A 17008-nucleotide genomic window follows, 5' to 3' on the forward strand; every position below is an offset into this window, starting at 1 on the left:
AAATAGATGGTATAAATATAAACAGGGTTGTACTCGGGGTGTGTGTGTGTGTGTATGTGTGTGTGTGAGAGAGAGAGAGAGAGAGAGAGAGATTACTCTGATGCGATTGGTGTTTGGTGGAGCAATTTAACTAAGAAGTAAGCAGAAGAATAGAACCCTAAACAATTAAAAAGGAGAATTCAAAAATTGTGGCTGAAGACAGCCCCAATCGACAATATCAAATGGAGAAGTTTCAGCTTCATAAATCAGAGAGATTTAAAAAGGCACCATCAACAAAATCCTTGATTTTTTTTGTTAATATATCGACTTTAATGTTGAAGTTTGATGTTATACGATCTGAAACGAAAAAATGGAATCAATTGCCTCCTAATGTCACGGGATTGCATTCAATGGGTTGTTAATATATGCATATCTACGTAATTGGTAAAAATAAGATGAGGGTATTATAGGAATTTAACTTTGGAAAATAGTGTGCGGAGGAGATGACACGTGGCATAATATGGATTCTTTTATTAGGGTAGAGATTTCATACATTTTCAACATTTATTTGGGTCTAGACTCTAGAATTAACCAAAGGCTTTGTTGATTCCCACACCATCCACTATTGTTTTTTTTATTTGGGTTATAAATACCCGAAAACCTCATATCCGCCTACCCATGACCTGAATCTAACCTTAGATTTTTTTATTTTTTTTATTTTTTATTTTATTTTATTTTATTTTTACACTTTTTACCTTATTTTCAAATTATTTAAAGATTTGGTCCAAATGTTTCTATAAAAAGGTTACAAACTTCAATTTATAAGCAATATTTGTCTGTAAAAGGGTCTTAGTAACAAGATCTCAAATCAATTCATTAGTATTGCAATATCACATCATTTATTATAAATAGGTTAAAAATAAACTTTAGAACTTAACAAGTTCGAAATTCTTTATATAACTATTTATGATAAGGTATTCATTTTTATGATTATCTCAAATTTATTGTCCAAAATCAAATTATACAAATATATGTCGTTGGTATTTTGATTTATTACTTAATTATTTAAAATTACAATTTATTTAAAATTGATAATAATAATTTAAATCCTAATTTTTGATAGAAAAAAACCTAAGTAAACTAAAAATAGAAAATTTTGACATTGAAGGATTAAGACTAAGAAGGACTACCGTCAAGTCAAATCCGACACGTGATTCGACCCCTCTACAAAATAGTCCCCAAAAATCTTTTTTTTTTTTTTTTTTTTTTTTTGTTTTTTTCCTACAAGACACAGAAGTGCAAAGGGAGGGGTATCGAGGTTTTCAAATATGAATGACGAGGCACCCTTCTGTGAAAGTATGGTTTTTTTATATAAAAGAAATAAAAAATATAATATAGAGAGAGAGATTGAGGAATAGAGATATATATCGCATAGAATTGAAGTGTTCATCGGAACTGAAAAAGTTAGGTTTGAAGAATGGGGCGGAGAAAGTTGGAGATGAAGCGAATCGAAGACAAGCATAGCAGACAAGTGACGTTTTCAAAGCGGAGATTAGGGTTGAACAATAAAGCGCGGCAGCTTTCCGTTCTCTGCGATGTCGACGTCGCCGTCGTCGTCTTCTCCTCCTGTGGCAACCTCTATGAATATTGCAGCGGTAGTACGGAAAGGTCAGCCATTGTTTTGTTATTGTATTCGATATCATGTTTTCTTTTTAGCCTTTGTGCGTGTATGCTGTCATGTACGGAGCAAACAATAAGCTTTAGTAATATATACAACTGTCTCTGTGTCTTTGCATATATATATCTGCAATCGATCGAATGAAAATTTCTAGGGCAAGAGGTAAAGTTAATATAACAGTATTGGAATTTCTTTTGATAGAAGTTGACAACTTGCAAAACTTTGAAAAAGGTTTTTTTATGATAGCAAATGTTTTTAGGGATGGGAAATTAATAAATTATAGATAAAATTTGTATAACTACTTACATAGAAATTAATAAATTATAGATAAAAATTGTATAACTACTTAGATGAGACGTGGGAGTCGGATTATGCTTTTGTTTTACCATAAGTTTGATACCAACTTACATTCATCATTCATATGACCTTTATGTTTGATTTATTTGATCTTTTTTGCATATAGTTCTACTAGACAGTTAAATTAGAAAATATTATTTAACTTAGGAGAAGATCTATGATCTTGTAATATTGTTTATTTATGTAAATCTTTAATCTTAAATTATTTAAGTATCCAATTTGTAAATTTGAATTTCTTAGTATTATATAAAGGTTTGTAAGAAATATTTATATCAAATTAATTATTAGTTTTGAATGGATAATAATATTTGTTGTTTTCTAAAACTTTTGGTTTTGCGACTAAGCTGACAACTCGACTGTAAATTATAAAGCAAATCAAGTAGATTATATTGAATCTTTAATATCGAAAACAAAATCATAATCATCTCCCCACATCTTCAAAGCATGAAGGTGTTGAAGTTCTTTATCATTACACCAACATCATCAAAATATACATTAATTATGGACTTCAGTTCCTACTCTCATTTTTACAGAAATAGATTTTAATCACCCGATGTTGGATTTCGTTTTGTTCGTTGACAAACCCTCTCAATGTCGTAATTTGAAGCTTAAGAAATTCAAAGTGTATACCGGTTATCATATTGGATGTGAATCGTAATTCAAGAACTGGATTCGTTATGCTATAAATTGTAACAATGAAGAGCTTATTATGTTGTGGAATATGAAATATAAAGTCGTGTTTCTGTATGCAAATAGTAAAGCATCAAAGTTTGAGTTTAAAAACAATACAAAGATGAAAATCATTTTCATATAGTGACAAAATTTTAAGATTTCCTAATTCCCGTTGCACATATTTTCACCCCCTCTCCATCATCTCTTTCACACAAGTCACACCACCCATTTTTTATTCTCTCTAACCTCAACTTCACTCATCACTTTCCATTCGTGAAAAACAAAACCAAACTATGAATAGTTTCATTGAATCACATAAACCAATACCTATATTGTAGTATGACTACTCCAACCAAAGAGTTCAAAGTTTGAGGACAATCAACTATTTGCAAACTACATTAAATAAACCTTTGGCGATCTATGCCAGTGCCACATAAGATGTCACACGACCCTTAATTTGTCATGTCTTATTGAATCAGTATCCATGTTATTTTACTATTAGGGCATGGTGTAAGTTGTTGCTATAATAGCTAAATTGTTCCAAGTATCATGCTATAATAGAAAAAAATAGATATCGACATCAATGATCGCAAAAACATGAGATATGCTACACTATGACAACGTTTCACAAAAATATCAGAATATGACCTATGAATTTCAAGAATGTTCATTTTAAAAGTTATTCTTTACAAAAAGGTACTTCGAAAATGATTTTTCAGAAGATGACCTGTAATTTTCAAATAAATTTTAGAAATAAATTGTGTCGAACTGGTTTCTGGTTTTCAAAATATTATTTTATGAAGTAAAGTTATTTCAAAAATAACTTTATCATAAATTTCGAACACATGTTATAATTTTCGAAGTCACAAAATTTCAAAAATTTATTTTCTGACATACAGTAATTTTGAAAACTACATTTTTTTTTTGGTATTTTCGTATACTATTATAGTTTTCAGAACACTTTTTCTATAACACTTTGAAAAATCTGAAGTCTAAACATGTAAAAATTTTTAAATGATAGGTTTTTTCAGTCTATTTAAGCAAGTATCAGTTTGTTCTATACCTTATATATTTCTAATATGAGTGAGTGGTCATAAAAATATTTTGAGATGGCTTTAGAAATTCACATAAATGTTTTCCAAATTTATCAAAACAAATTTCTGACATTCAACTTTTAGGACCCACTTAGTTTTGTAAATTGTAACATGTGGTCTGCAATGGTTGAATCACAAACTACAATGCTGGAAGCAATTGCTACATAAACTCAGTCCACCTAAAGGATTATCAAAATAAGAGCTAGAAAAAACATTACTCCATTTTTAAGGGCCTTTTGGATCCTATGAGGGACCTTTTGGATCCTATGTAGAGCCTTGTAGATTGTACACACTATTAGCCGCATCTCCGCGATTAACAATTGTAGGTTCGATGAGATGATCTCTTACCAAAAGGCAATGCTAATGCCTAGATTGCCGAAAAAATGTTGGCAAGCTGAGCGTCCGGTGCCTTTAATTCCCACATTGGTAGAAGTCATTTTCGTCCATTTGCAATAATGTCTTTTAGCTTTACGAAATTTGATCTCATGAAAAACATTTTGGAAATTAGGTCCATAAAGGGGGTTACAACCAATATCAACAACCATAGTGAAGCACATTACAATTACAAATGTCTAAGTACAAAATACATAAATATGTGATTAAGTTTCAGTCTTTCTAACTTTCAAAAGCCCACCTTCAACTAAGCATCAAAATGTCCACTTATAAGGATTATGTTCCTCAAAATCATGGTTCTTGAAAACCGAACACATGACAATTTAAAAACAAAATACATAAGAAAAATATCTTGTGAGATGTATAGGTTTTAACACAAATATCTTCATCAAAACATAATGAGTAATCTTTGCTTTCAGTAATAAAATGAAATATATACTTGCTACCCAATGACATGCCTAATGCAATGTACGCAATGCATGACCACAACCCAAATGCAATATTAGGTAATTAATACCCCAACGTCAGGTCTTCCCGCTTCATTAGTTTTATATATTTCCACTTGAATATGTATCAACTCTTATTTAACTTAACTATGTACCTACTCTTATTTTTATACAAAGTGTTTGATCACAATTGTGATATGCTCATTCTTTACTAGTAGAAAGGAGACCAATTTGTCATGACGTCATACTATATACATCTACCTCATGAAGGGTGGTACCACCCCGTTAAAGGTCCCAAATATCATGTGTCTAGACCAAAATAGCAAGCTAAATGCAATCACATTCCAAAGCATACATGAGCAAATATTATCTTTTATGCAAATTTTAATCACACAACGTGTCATGCCATGAATCATGCTATAATTAGAAGAGCTTGGATAACATAAGAAACATAAACAAAGCTTCCATCTAAACATGGAAGATATGATCTACAAATAACATCAGAACAATGTAAAATATATTCATACTTCCAAATATAATAGTCAAGAGTATCAACAAATTATAATTTCATAAAATACAATTCAAGAGCATCAAAATACTTCCGTTTTATAAACTATTAGTCAATTGTATAAATTATTTCTTTTTATCAAATACTATCTAAATGTATCAAAATACTTTACTTTATACTAAAACTATTTAAGAGTAGCAAAATACTTACTCTATACCAAAAAATTTAAATGTATCAAAATACTTTACTTTTATCAAATACTATTCCAAACTATCGAAATACTTAACTTTTCTCAAATACTTTATAACTTTATAAAAATGTTTATAACAATTACTTCTACTTATGACATGTATCCCAAAAATGGAAAGTATACTCACATTAACTAGTTAGTCTCAATTAATTACTAACTGTGTCATTGTCCTTGCCTTGTACCTTTGTCCCCATCTTCCTTCAATCCTATTTAATAAATACAATATGATTGTTTAGGAATTCACAAGTTTGCTCCAATAATACTATATCATTATAATAATTCCATACTTTCCAATTCCTGTCCCTTATTTCGAGTTTGCTCCAATAATACTATATCATTATAATAATCCATACTTTCCAATTCTTGTCCCCTATTTCAATATTTCAATTTTTTAATTGCACATTCTATGAGCTAATGTTATTTACACATTAAATTTCACATATAATAAGCTAATTCTAATAACAAAAATCCAATTCAATCAATACTTCAAGTTTAACTTCCATATATCAATCTCCTTTTTCCCAATTCATTAGATTGAATACCAAATACAAATTGTAACATGTTTATAACAAATTAACAATGTATACCATGTCTATTTTACAAATCATCACTATTTATATCCCATTACAACATTCCAAACAAATTTCTAAACTACGTTTTATGTCATAATTCTCCTTTCATCATTTTTCATGATTCATTCTTCATTCTAGATGATTTAATGATTATAACAAAATAATAAATATTGAGTTATCATTATCCAACTCTAATTTCAATATGCAAACAATTTTCTCAAGTAAGGTTCATGGCCCAATTCCATAAATCACTTTTCAAGCTTGAATAATGTTATTGTTACAATCAAGCATGTTAATAAAGCTTATTCGCCATACTCCAAGCTTGAAACTAACAAGAAAGTCCAAATAAGAAGTTAAAATTCATGACCATACTTAGTTTCATCATCTTTATCATAATCTAATTGAAGATTTTAAGATCTTTTACCTTTGATCTTGTTTTTTGAAGTCTTGACTTTGTTTCCCTTCTTATAACCTCCATATTGGCCTCAAAATTCAATAGCAAAAATCCATCTTGTTTTGTCTACAACCTTTTCGTTATCAAATACCATTTTAAAGTATCGAAATACATTACTTTTCTTAAATACTTTATAAATTTATAAAAAAGTTTATAATAATTACTTGGTACTTATGTCATATATCCCAAAAGGGAAAAAATCCACATGTACTTACGTTTGATAGTTGGTCTCAACTTGTTATTACTCTTGCCCTTGTCATTGCCTTGTATCTTTGTCCCCACCTTCCTTTAGGGATGTCAAAAAGTCCCGTGGGGGCCCCATCCCGTATGGGGGCATTTGTTGAAAAAAATCGGGGACGGGGGCGGGGGCAAAGTTAACTCCGGTTTTAATTTCAGGGGCGGGGGCGGGGGCGGGGGATGCAATCCCCGTCCCGTTTGCCCTGGTTGACATCCCTACCTTCCTTCCATCTTATTCAATAGGTACAAATATAATTGTTTAGAAATTCACAAGTTTGTTCTAACAATACTATATCATTCTAATAATCATATACCTTCCAATTCTTGTCCCTCATTTCCATAACACCGATTTTCAGTGTCATAATTTCACATTCTAAGTGCTAATGTGATTTGCACATTAAATTTAACTCATAATAAGCTTAATTCTAATAAGAGCATCCAATTGAATCCACACATCAAGTTTAACTTCCATTTATAAATCACCTATCCCAATTCTTTAGATTGAATACCAAATACAAATTGTGACATTTTTATAACAATGTAGAACATGTTTATTTTACCTAATGCATCATTGTTTATATCCAGTTCCAACACTTCATATAATTTTCCAAACTAGGGTTTAGGTCATAATTCTCCTTTCATCAATTTTCATGATTTAATATTTATTCTTTGTGATTTAATGATTAAATGTTGATAATAAAGCTTGATTTATTATTATCCAACTTTAATGAGCAAGCAATTCATATATTCTTGCTAAATTTCTTCATATGTAGATGTAGCAATCTCAATACATAACAACCACATGTTTAAATATGTTACTGTTACTTAATATTTCATTACTAGCACTAGATTATTACATGCAAGCTAAATCCATCACATATAAAATTCATGTATATAACAATACCCATCAATGATAACAACTAATTGAAAGAGTAAGGATGTTTACATTTGAATCCAACATTGATGATCTTGATTGTTGTTAAAAGTATTTGATTTCAACTTAGTTCCACTCAATTTAGGGTAAGAACACCCTAATTTCACACCTCAGGTTACATACACATATGTTTGGGAGAGTTATGGTTCAAATGCTGGTATTTTAGGCTAAAAACTCGATTGTACAACTTCTTTCAACATGTTTTCACGAGGTCCACATGATTTTTAGGCTCGGACCATGTGAGTTCAACATAATACACACCATGTTGGATCACTTCCATGGCTTAGCCAAAATTTTCAACAATTTACCGTAGTTTTTCCTTAACTTTAAATCATCATAACTCTTCATCTAAACTTCGACTTTGTTGATTTTTTCTGCCACATCTTCATCTTTGTGTCCACTACAAATTCCATGTTTTGATTTTTTTTCAAAACATTCATGAATCTCAACTTATATTCCCATGAACTTGAGGATTGTATATCTCTTCTCACAAAGTCAATTTATCATAACTTTATCATTTCAACTCTAAATGAGTTTATTCTTTTTGTATTGGATTCTTATTAGACTTAATAATTTATGTATTTCATGCATTGTAATTTGATTCTCACAAATACTCTCAAGTACTTTATACCTAAAATCAAATGTAAGTGCCTTTACTTTAGTATCATGTTTCCAATGCCTTTCCCCCTTGTATAGTTGTCTTTAGACAACATTTGCTTATGTATTTTGAGCTACACAATGTATTTCGTGATTCACTTTAGCCATATCATGTCTTGTTCCAAGATTACACAATATAGCAACCTATTTTAGTCTTTCTTTTCAAATATAACAACCTTCTTTGTTAATTCTTAAATTTCAAGCCCAAGTGCTAAATGTTTGGCACTTTTTAATTTCTTATAGACACTAAAACATGTATAAACATATTTTCACTATAACTTAACATATGCCTTTCATTTAGCACCACTTTTTCATATTATTCCCATTTTGGGTAATTATCACACATAGTTTACAACCTTTTCTCTTTTATTCTGATTTTTATAATTCAATTTACATTGATTGTGAATGCAAGTATAGTGATTCCTCATGTCACATATTTAAACTAACACCGAGCTCTTAATTAATGACAAAATTACCCTTATCGTCTATTCACTCTTTCAAATTAATATATAGTTAAAGTTTCACATACAAGTTCATCATTACATGAAAAATTTCAGCTGTGACAACTACCTACCCCTTAAGACAATTTTGTCCTCGAAATAGGTAATGCTATAAAAGCTATCAACATTATTAAGAAAAAAATATGGAATAATTTGTTGTATTTCACTATAAAAGCTATCAACATTATTAAGAAAAAAATATTCAGCCCTAAAACATTAACAATATATATATATATATATATATATATATATATATATATATATATATATATATATATATATATAGTATCAAATGTTTTTCACATCTATTGTGTGCTAGAATGCACCAATAGGAATTTAGTATTAATTATATGTATATTAAATGCTATCCATACTTATAACTCACTTTTATGGAAACAAATTAAATTCGTCATTAATGTCAACAATAATATTCTTTTAGAATGAATTCATATCTAGAAGAATAAGAGTGTATTCCAGCAGAATGAGAGTGTATTCTAGTAGAATACACTCTTGTTCTTCATATTCCATTCAACTATTGTAGTTTAAGCGAGTGACTCCTGAAACAAAATACGAACTCATATATAAACACCTAGATGCGAATTTATTCTGAAAGAATGTTATTGCTGAGATTAATGACGGATTTAATTAGTTTTCATAAAAAGAAAATTATAATTGTGGATATCATTTAATATACATATAATTATGGAAATCATTTAATATCTATATTTATTTAATTAAATGATTATTTAATTTACTAAAGTTCTATTGGTGCATTCTAGCACACAATAAATGTAAGAAACAAAATAACCTATATATATATATATATATATATATATATATATATATATATATATATATATATATATATATATATATATATAGAGTCAACATACCTTTGAGTTTGTGCTACTTTGATTCTTTCCCGTCTAGTTTTCCTATTGAACCTAGAACAGGGATCTCCAATACTTCTAGGCTAGGTTTCGCCAGGTGGTGACTCATTTCTTTGCTTCAAGCCTATTCCTCTCAATGTAAACATAACTTTCTCTACGCTAACGCGTTTTGTCAAAGGATGAACTATATTTTTTTTCTTTGCTTTTATATAACTAATTGAAATAATTTTGCTAGTATGTCTCCACTTACCATTATATATTTGATTATATTCCCTAGTAAGTACAACAATGCTACCATAATTTATACAAATGGCAATATTTTATGCCACAAAGGACTATATCTAAGAAGTTTTTAAGCCACTTAGCTTCTTCAATAGCTTTGTCTGAAGCTACAAATTTTGCTTCCATTGTAGAAGGGTATTCTCAGTCTGCTTAGATGATTTCCAAGATATATCAGCTCCACCAAGTGCAAATACATACTTACTTGTGGATTTACCTTAAGAGGTATTGGAAATCCAATTAGCATCACACGAGGTAGAGGGGTCAAATGGGGCATTGGAAGTCCAATTAAGATGAATAGAAGGATCAAATTGGGTAACAACCTGCCTGTCATCATAGTAGTGTCCGAACATTCTGAGTATGCTTTCAATATAATGGGATTGTGTAAGATTGTATCCTTCATGAGTTCTACAAAGTGTTATACCAAGAATTATATTAGCCACTCCAAATCCGTCGTGTCAAAGGAGGAGTGTGCCATTTTGTTGGTTGAGCTTATAATATCTAAACTAGTTCCCATTATAAATATATTGTCTACACATAAGCATATGATGGCGTTGGTCTTTTTGTATTGTTTGATATGAACATATTTATCACACTCATTTACTCTGAAACCATTTGATAAAAATGTATCGTCAAACTTCTCATGCCATTTCTTTGGAGCCTATTTTATTCAATAAAGTTATTTGATTAATCTACTCAGTTTATTTTCTTGACTCTTCATTATAGACCCTTCAATCTAATTCATATATATTTCTTCATCCAACTTACTATTCAAGAATATAGTTTTCACCTTCATTTGGTGTATTTCCATATTGTAAATGGATATTATTTCTATTAATACTCATATTGTTGTTATTGACACTCCTGTTGACGATACCCTTTAGCTACTAAACTAGCCTTACACTTATCAGGTATGAACTTTTTAATATCCATTTGTGTCCAATTGATTTTACCTAAAAGGCAAATCTACCAATTTTCATGTATTATCCATAGCATCCTTATATGTTTGGGGTATATTACCGACAACATATGTCATGATTAGGTCAAAAATCGTTGGATATTTTTATTCGTTTGTTTCTTCTTTGTTCCAAGTTTTCTTCTTGAACCTTGGAATGAATCTCTTCATTTGATTGTAAACTTTTGTCAATAATTCTCTCTTTATCCTTGTAAGGAAAAAAACCCTTCAAAGAATTCAACTTATGTTGATTCCGTAAAGATATCATTATGAATATCATATACTTGTGATTTGTATACTAATAACCTATAAGCTGCACTATTATTCATTACAAGACCAAGATAAATACAGTCTATGGTTTTTGGTGCAAGTTTAGTGCTCTTAGAAAGTACTTGCACCTTAGAAAGACAACTCTACACTTTCATCCTTTTATAAGAGAGTAGTTTCCCTTTCTACAGAGCGTAGGGTGATTGATAGGTAGATATATGACAAAGAAAAGGGATATGACCAGGGGTAATGTAACAAAGTAATTAAATCAAGGATAAAGTACTTAAACACAACCAAGATTAACGAAATTCGTGAAGGTTGATGTTAATAGTGATAAAGCAACAACACCACACTAACAATAATCAAGAATCGAATCCTTTTGTGTATGAACACTCAAAATTAGCTTCATAAGATATTGTAAATTCATTATTCAAAAGATGTCTTTTCTGCTACAACTTGGAGCTCTTCATATAGGCTGTTAAATAAAAGGAACATACTAGGAAAACGAAAAGACTAATGAAAGAGCAAACGTTGCAAAAGCAATTAAAAGACAATTAAAGAAGCATTAAAAACAAGGAATGGGCTAGTCTGATACTCGCTAAAAATGGTGTGGATTTCTTGCATCAACCTCCTCTGGTTAGGAAGGTTTTGCCCTTAAATCATTCAACGGACCATCGTCAAGATAAGGAGAAAGATCTCCAACAATGAAAGTTGTTGATATGTTTGAATCTCCCGATAACTCTAGATTGTAAGAATTATCTACAATCCTTTAAAAACACCATAAATGGTCGATCTCCTATTTCCATTAGCTTGTTATTCATCTTTGAGGGAAATCTTTCTTTCCTTAGGTGCAACCATACTAATTTTTCAGGTTCAAAGAGAGCCTTTTTATGATGCTTTTTGGCATTTTCTTGTACAAGTCATTGACATGCTCAATCTTTTCCTTGACTTGTTCATGAATCTTCCGCATTTCCTTGGCTAGAGTTGATGCCTCAAAGTGAACTTCGCTACCCTTACGTAGTTCTATCAGATCAATAGGGGTGAGAGGATTCAATCCATAATTCACTTCAAATGGTGTGTATCAAGTAGAATACGCTGGAAACTGGTTATAAGAAAACTCAACAAAAGAAATTTTAACATCATCAAGGACTTGCTCACCATACTTCTTTGCAAAGTTATGAGTGTTTGATTGGTTACCTCGGTTTATTCATCCGTTTGCGAATGATAGGTAGTGTCGAATAATAACTTTGTGCCTAATAACTTCCATAACGATTTCTAAAAGTAGCTGAAGAATTTAACATCTTTGTTAGAAACTATGGTTTGGGGGACTCCATGAAGACGTATAATCTCTTTAAAGAATAGATCAACAACATGAATGACATCATCTATTTTGAGATACAGAACAAAGTGCGTCATTTTGGAGAAACAATCCACCACAACCATGATAACATATTTCTCACGTTGCGTACGAGGAAATGCCACTATGAAATCCATAGAAATATCTTCCCATGGTTGGGAAGGAACAAGTAATGGAGTATACAAGACTTGATGAAACTTGTTTTTAGCTTGATGACATGTTGCACATCTAACAATAAGAGTGGTAACATCACTTTCCATGTGTGGCCAGTAGAAATGTTCTTGTAATACACTAATGGTTTTGTTGATTTCAAAATGACCAGCCAATCCTCCTTTGTGAGCCTCTCTAATTAGCAACTCCATTATGGTTCCTTTAGGAATGTAAAGTTTTTTGTTCTTGAAAAGAAACTCTCTTGGATGAAATAAGAACCACAAGCTTGATCTTTGCACTCTTGAATAACTTTAGAAAAATATGGATCATTTAAGTACAATTATTTAATGAAAGAAAAGCCTAATACCCAAGAACATTAAGCATGATATATCTCCTTGAGAAGGCATCTGTAACAATGTTAGAACTTCGTGTTCATACTTAGAAACAAAGTTAAATGATTGGAGAAAATCTACCCATTTTGATGTCTTGGGTTCAACTTGTTTGGCCATTGATATGCTTGATATTTTGATGATCAGAATGTAAAACAAACTCAAGTAATGATTCCAATGATCTAGAACAAGCACAATAACATAAAACTCTTTGTCATACGTACGTAAAAATAGTTCTTCTTTGCTTCATTCAATTTCTCACTGAAATAAGCTATAAGGTGTTTATTTTGTACCAAAACAACCCTTATACCAACTTTGCTTCCATCACATTCAACCTCAAACAATTGGTTGAAATCCGGAAGGGTCACAACAGGCAACAGGCGGCATGCACAAACATTCTTTGATTTTCTTGAATACATTCTGGACAGATCAAGTCCATTCAAAAGAGCCTTGTTTGATACACTCAACGAGGGGTACAACACTAGTACTGAAATTCTTGACAAACCTTGTGTAAAATGAAGCAAGGCCATGGCAACTCCTTATCTCTATTGGACTCGTGGGTACTGATTGTTGCCACCTTTGATTCATCCACCGTAATTCCATCATTAGATACAACATAAATGAGAGAGATCACTTTTGGAGAAAAGAATTCATAATTCTCCGACTTCCCATAGAGTTTCCGACTTCTTATCACTTCAGATACTCTTCTCAAATGTTGAGTGTGCTCTTCTACACCTTCGTTGTACACAAGTATACCATCAGAGTATACAACAATGAAATCGCCAAGAAAAGGTCTAAGAACCCCATTCATCAACCGTATAAAAGTACTATGAGCATTGGAAAGTCCAAATGGCATCCAAGCATTCATACAAACTAATTTTTGTTTTAAAGGCAGTTTTCCATTCGTCTCCTTCACGGATTCGTATCTAGCGATATCCGTTCCAAAGATCATTTTTCAAGAACAAATTGGCGCCATGAAGTTTGTCCGACATATCATCCTATCTTGGAATATGATAGCGATATTTGACCGTAGTAGAACAAGGACTCATTCTTTCACGCATGTAGCCGTCAATGAGCTATTGGACTTGAAGTTGTAGTTCTCAAGTCTTTTCGGGATTATATGGGTAGGCTGGTTTGTTAGGAAGCGATGCCATCGGGATTAGGTCGATATGATGTTTAAGACCTATAAGTTGAGGTAATTATGGAGGTAAATTTGAAGGGAAAACATATTTAAACTCTTCTAGAGGCGGACGAATAGTCGTGGGCAAAGGAACATCGACGAACTTGTTTTCAACTAGCAATAACACATAAAAACATTTATCTTTTCAAATAGCTCTCTCCATTCGTGCTTCGTTGATTATTAGATTTTTCTGCACTTGAGTAACCAGTCCCGGTTATTTCTTTTACAGCAAGATAAATGGTAGCGGTTCGAAGATTAGCTTCTTCTTATTAATCACAAAATAGTAGGTGTTTTGATGACCATCGTGCCGAACTTTTCAATCATATTGCCAAGGTCTTCCAAGCAACATATGGCATTCATCCATAGGTATAATATCAGTTTAGAACCTGATCTTGATAAGACTTACCAATAGAAAATGAGAGTAGGGCTTGTTTGGCTTCATGACGGATCCTTGATTAGCCATTGAAGCCGGTACGGATTCGGGTGAGATGAGGTTGGAATGTTGAGTTTATTGATAAGAGTAGTGGATGCAAACAAGCACGCCCTTGTCTGAACTAGAGAGACTTCTATTGATAATCATCGCTTATTTCTCTATATTAATATTTCTCTATATTATTCTGATTCCACGTGCAAACAAGCACACCCTAGCTTGTACGTTATTATATATATATATATATATATATATATATATATATATATATATATATATATATATATATATATATATATATATATATATATATATATATATATATATATATTTGTTGTTATTAGAATTATTATTCATTTCATTAACCGTGTAATATGTCTCTAAACTAGTTTAGCCCAAAACTTGGCAGAGGTTCATCGTCTTCTTATTGTCTCATCTTAAACATGTTACGAACCACTATCATTCCAACCTGGAACTTGAATATCATAATTAAGGGTGGTTTAATTTGTTCGCTAATTTTTGGTTACCCTAGTTTTGTCAATTGTTATAATATTGAGGTTGCAATCTAATCTTGGGATCTATATATATGTTATCTAACTGGCTATATATGGTTTAGTTTGGGACTTATCCTTCCGTGGCATCAGAAAAGTATAATAGTCGGTTGTTTCAAGAGTTTAATTTTGGGCTAATTGCAGAAAAATATAAGCAACTTTGGTAACAAACTTCAAGTTTACTGTACTTTGGGTGATTGTTGAAAAAGGTTTCTTTAGTAGCTAGGTCTTTGGTTTCATGTGTAATGTAGTCCAATCTGATTGATCTCCGTATCTGCAATACCAATAATATTCCAAAAGATCCGGATGACATATCATGAGCCTACCAATTAATCTCATTGTTATCTGCATGCAAAGACAAATTAAGAAAAGTATGCATTCATGCTATCATTAGTCAATAGTAAAGTAGAAGTTGCGTTATCTGGCAACAACTGATCACCAAAATAGAAAACTGGAAGTTGGTTACTTTCTATATATATATATATGCAAAATTTGCCTTTTATTTTTGTTTAAGGTGGCAAATGGACTTAAATGGTTGGTTATGGTCTCTGACTAGCTATTGTGCAGTGTCGACGCTATGGTTTCCAGGTATCATAAAAGCTGCCCTCAGCCAGAAGAGAGACCCACCCAAGATACGGCAAGTAATTACTATATATTACTATAACTTTGTGTTCAATCCAGGGAATTAACACTAAATTTTCCATTACGTACACAGGGAATTAGCACCAGATTCAAAACATGCAATGAGCTTCTACAGTCAGTAAAAAGGTATACGTATCATATACACGTGTGTTAAATGTCTATTATGGAAGTTAATATGTACCAGAGCTTGACAGAGTTGATGAAGAAGGGAAAGATGTCTCTATGAGTGACATGACAGAGTTAGAGAAGGAACTTAATGCTGCTCTTATGCATACACGTTCTAGAAAGGTAGGTGTGATCTGAGCATTTGGTTTTTGTTTTCTACTTTTCTTTTGTTGTTCTATATATGAATATCATGCTCTGTTCTATTGTCTTTATATTGGAAATTAAGTTACGAAAACAGAATTGATATTCTTTGAATAACAAGTTATAAAATTGGTTATGGTATCTTAATTAATTATCGAGTCTCTATAGATTGACACTAACTAAGCTTTGTTTGCACAGACACAGTTAATGATGGAGCGCGTATCAAGCCTTCGTGAACAGGTATGAACAACCCTGATACCTATTAATTACAAGTTGATGTATTGTTTTCACCTCATCACACTAAGCTTCACTTACTTTTGTTGGTGTCTAACATTTATATATTGTTGGAGTTGGTGTTGTGTAGGAAAAGATATTAAGCGACGAGAATAAAGAACTGAATCGGCAGGTAAATATCGATCTATCTTTATTAACTTACAGCAAAGATTCTCCGCACTTAATTAATTGCTGCCATGAATAAACAAGTGATGATCAACGTTGACTTACAGTTACAAGTGGCATCAGCAGTAAACCAGTATTGTTCACGTCCACCCCAAAAACTTCGAGCACTCCCTCTCTTCAAAGATTAGCAACTTCCTTCACTACAAATCTGTCTGTTTGTTGTACTCTACGAATTAATCAATAAGCATCTTCGAACGGAGTTAATGGGAAATATATATATGTATAATATATGTATATAAACTTGCACATATATATAGTAACTAAATAAATTAATATTGATTCACCAATAAAGCTTGTATATGTTTGCCGATGAAGCTCTTGCAGTTGGCGTCTTCTAGAAAGAGAAAGCTACCTACGACAACTATCATAAAGAAACCCTGAGAGAGAGAGAGAGAGAGAGAGAGAGAGAGAGAGAGAGAGAG

At 31.5% G+C, this 17008-nt stretch overlaps 1 protein-coding gene across 1 annotated transcript; it reads left to right on the plus strand.

Annotated features, from left to right (window-relative positions):
• Positions 1-1272: 1272 nt before the first annotated feature.
• LOC145101171 (MADS-box protein FLOWERING LOCUS C-like) lies at positions 1273-16768 on the plus strand. Its single transcript, XM_079038342.1, has 7 exons — positions 1273-1647; positions 15747-15816; positions 15895-15947; positions 16016-16109; positions 16326-16367; positions 16492-16533; positions 16634-16768. The coding sequence occupies exons 1-7, from the start codon at positions 1457-1459 to the stop codon at positions 16712-16714; spliced, it is 573 nt and encodes a 190-aa protein (XP_078894468.1). The 5' UTR covers positions 1273-1456; the 3' UTR covers positions 16715-16768.
• Positions 16769-17008: the final 240 nt, after the last annotated feature.

This window comes from Lactuca serriola, chromosome 4 (assembly GCF_051521515.1).
Source record: "Lactuca serriola cultivar US96UC23 chromosome 4, Lser_US96UC23_V15, whole genome shotgun sequence".
NCBI classification, from domain to species: Eukaryota; Viridiplantae; Streptophyta; class Magnoliopsida; order Asterales; family Asteraceae; genus Lactuca; species Lactuca serriola.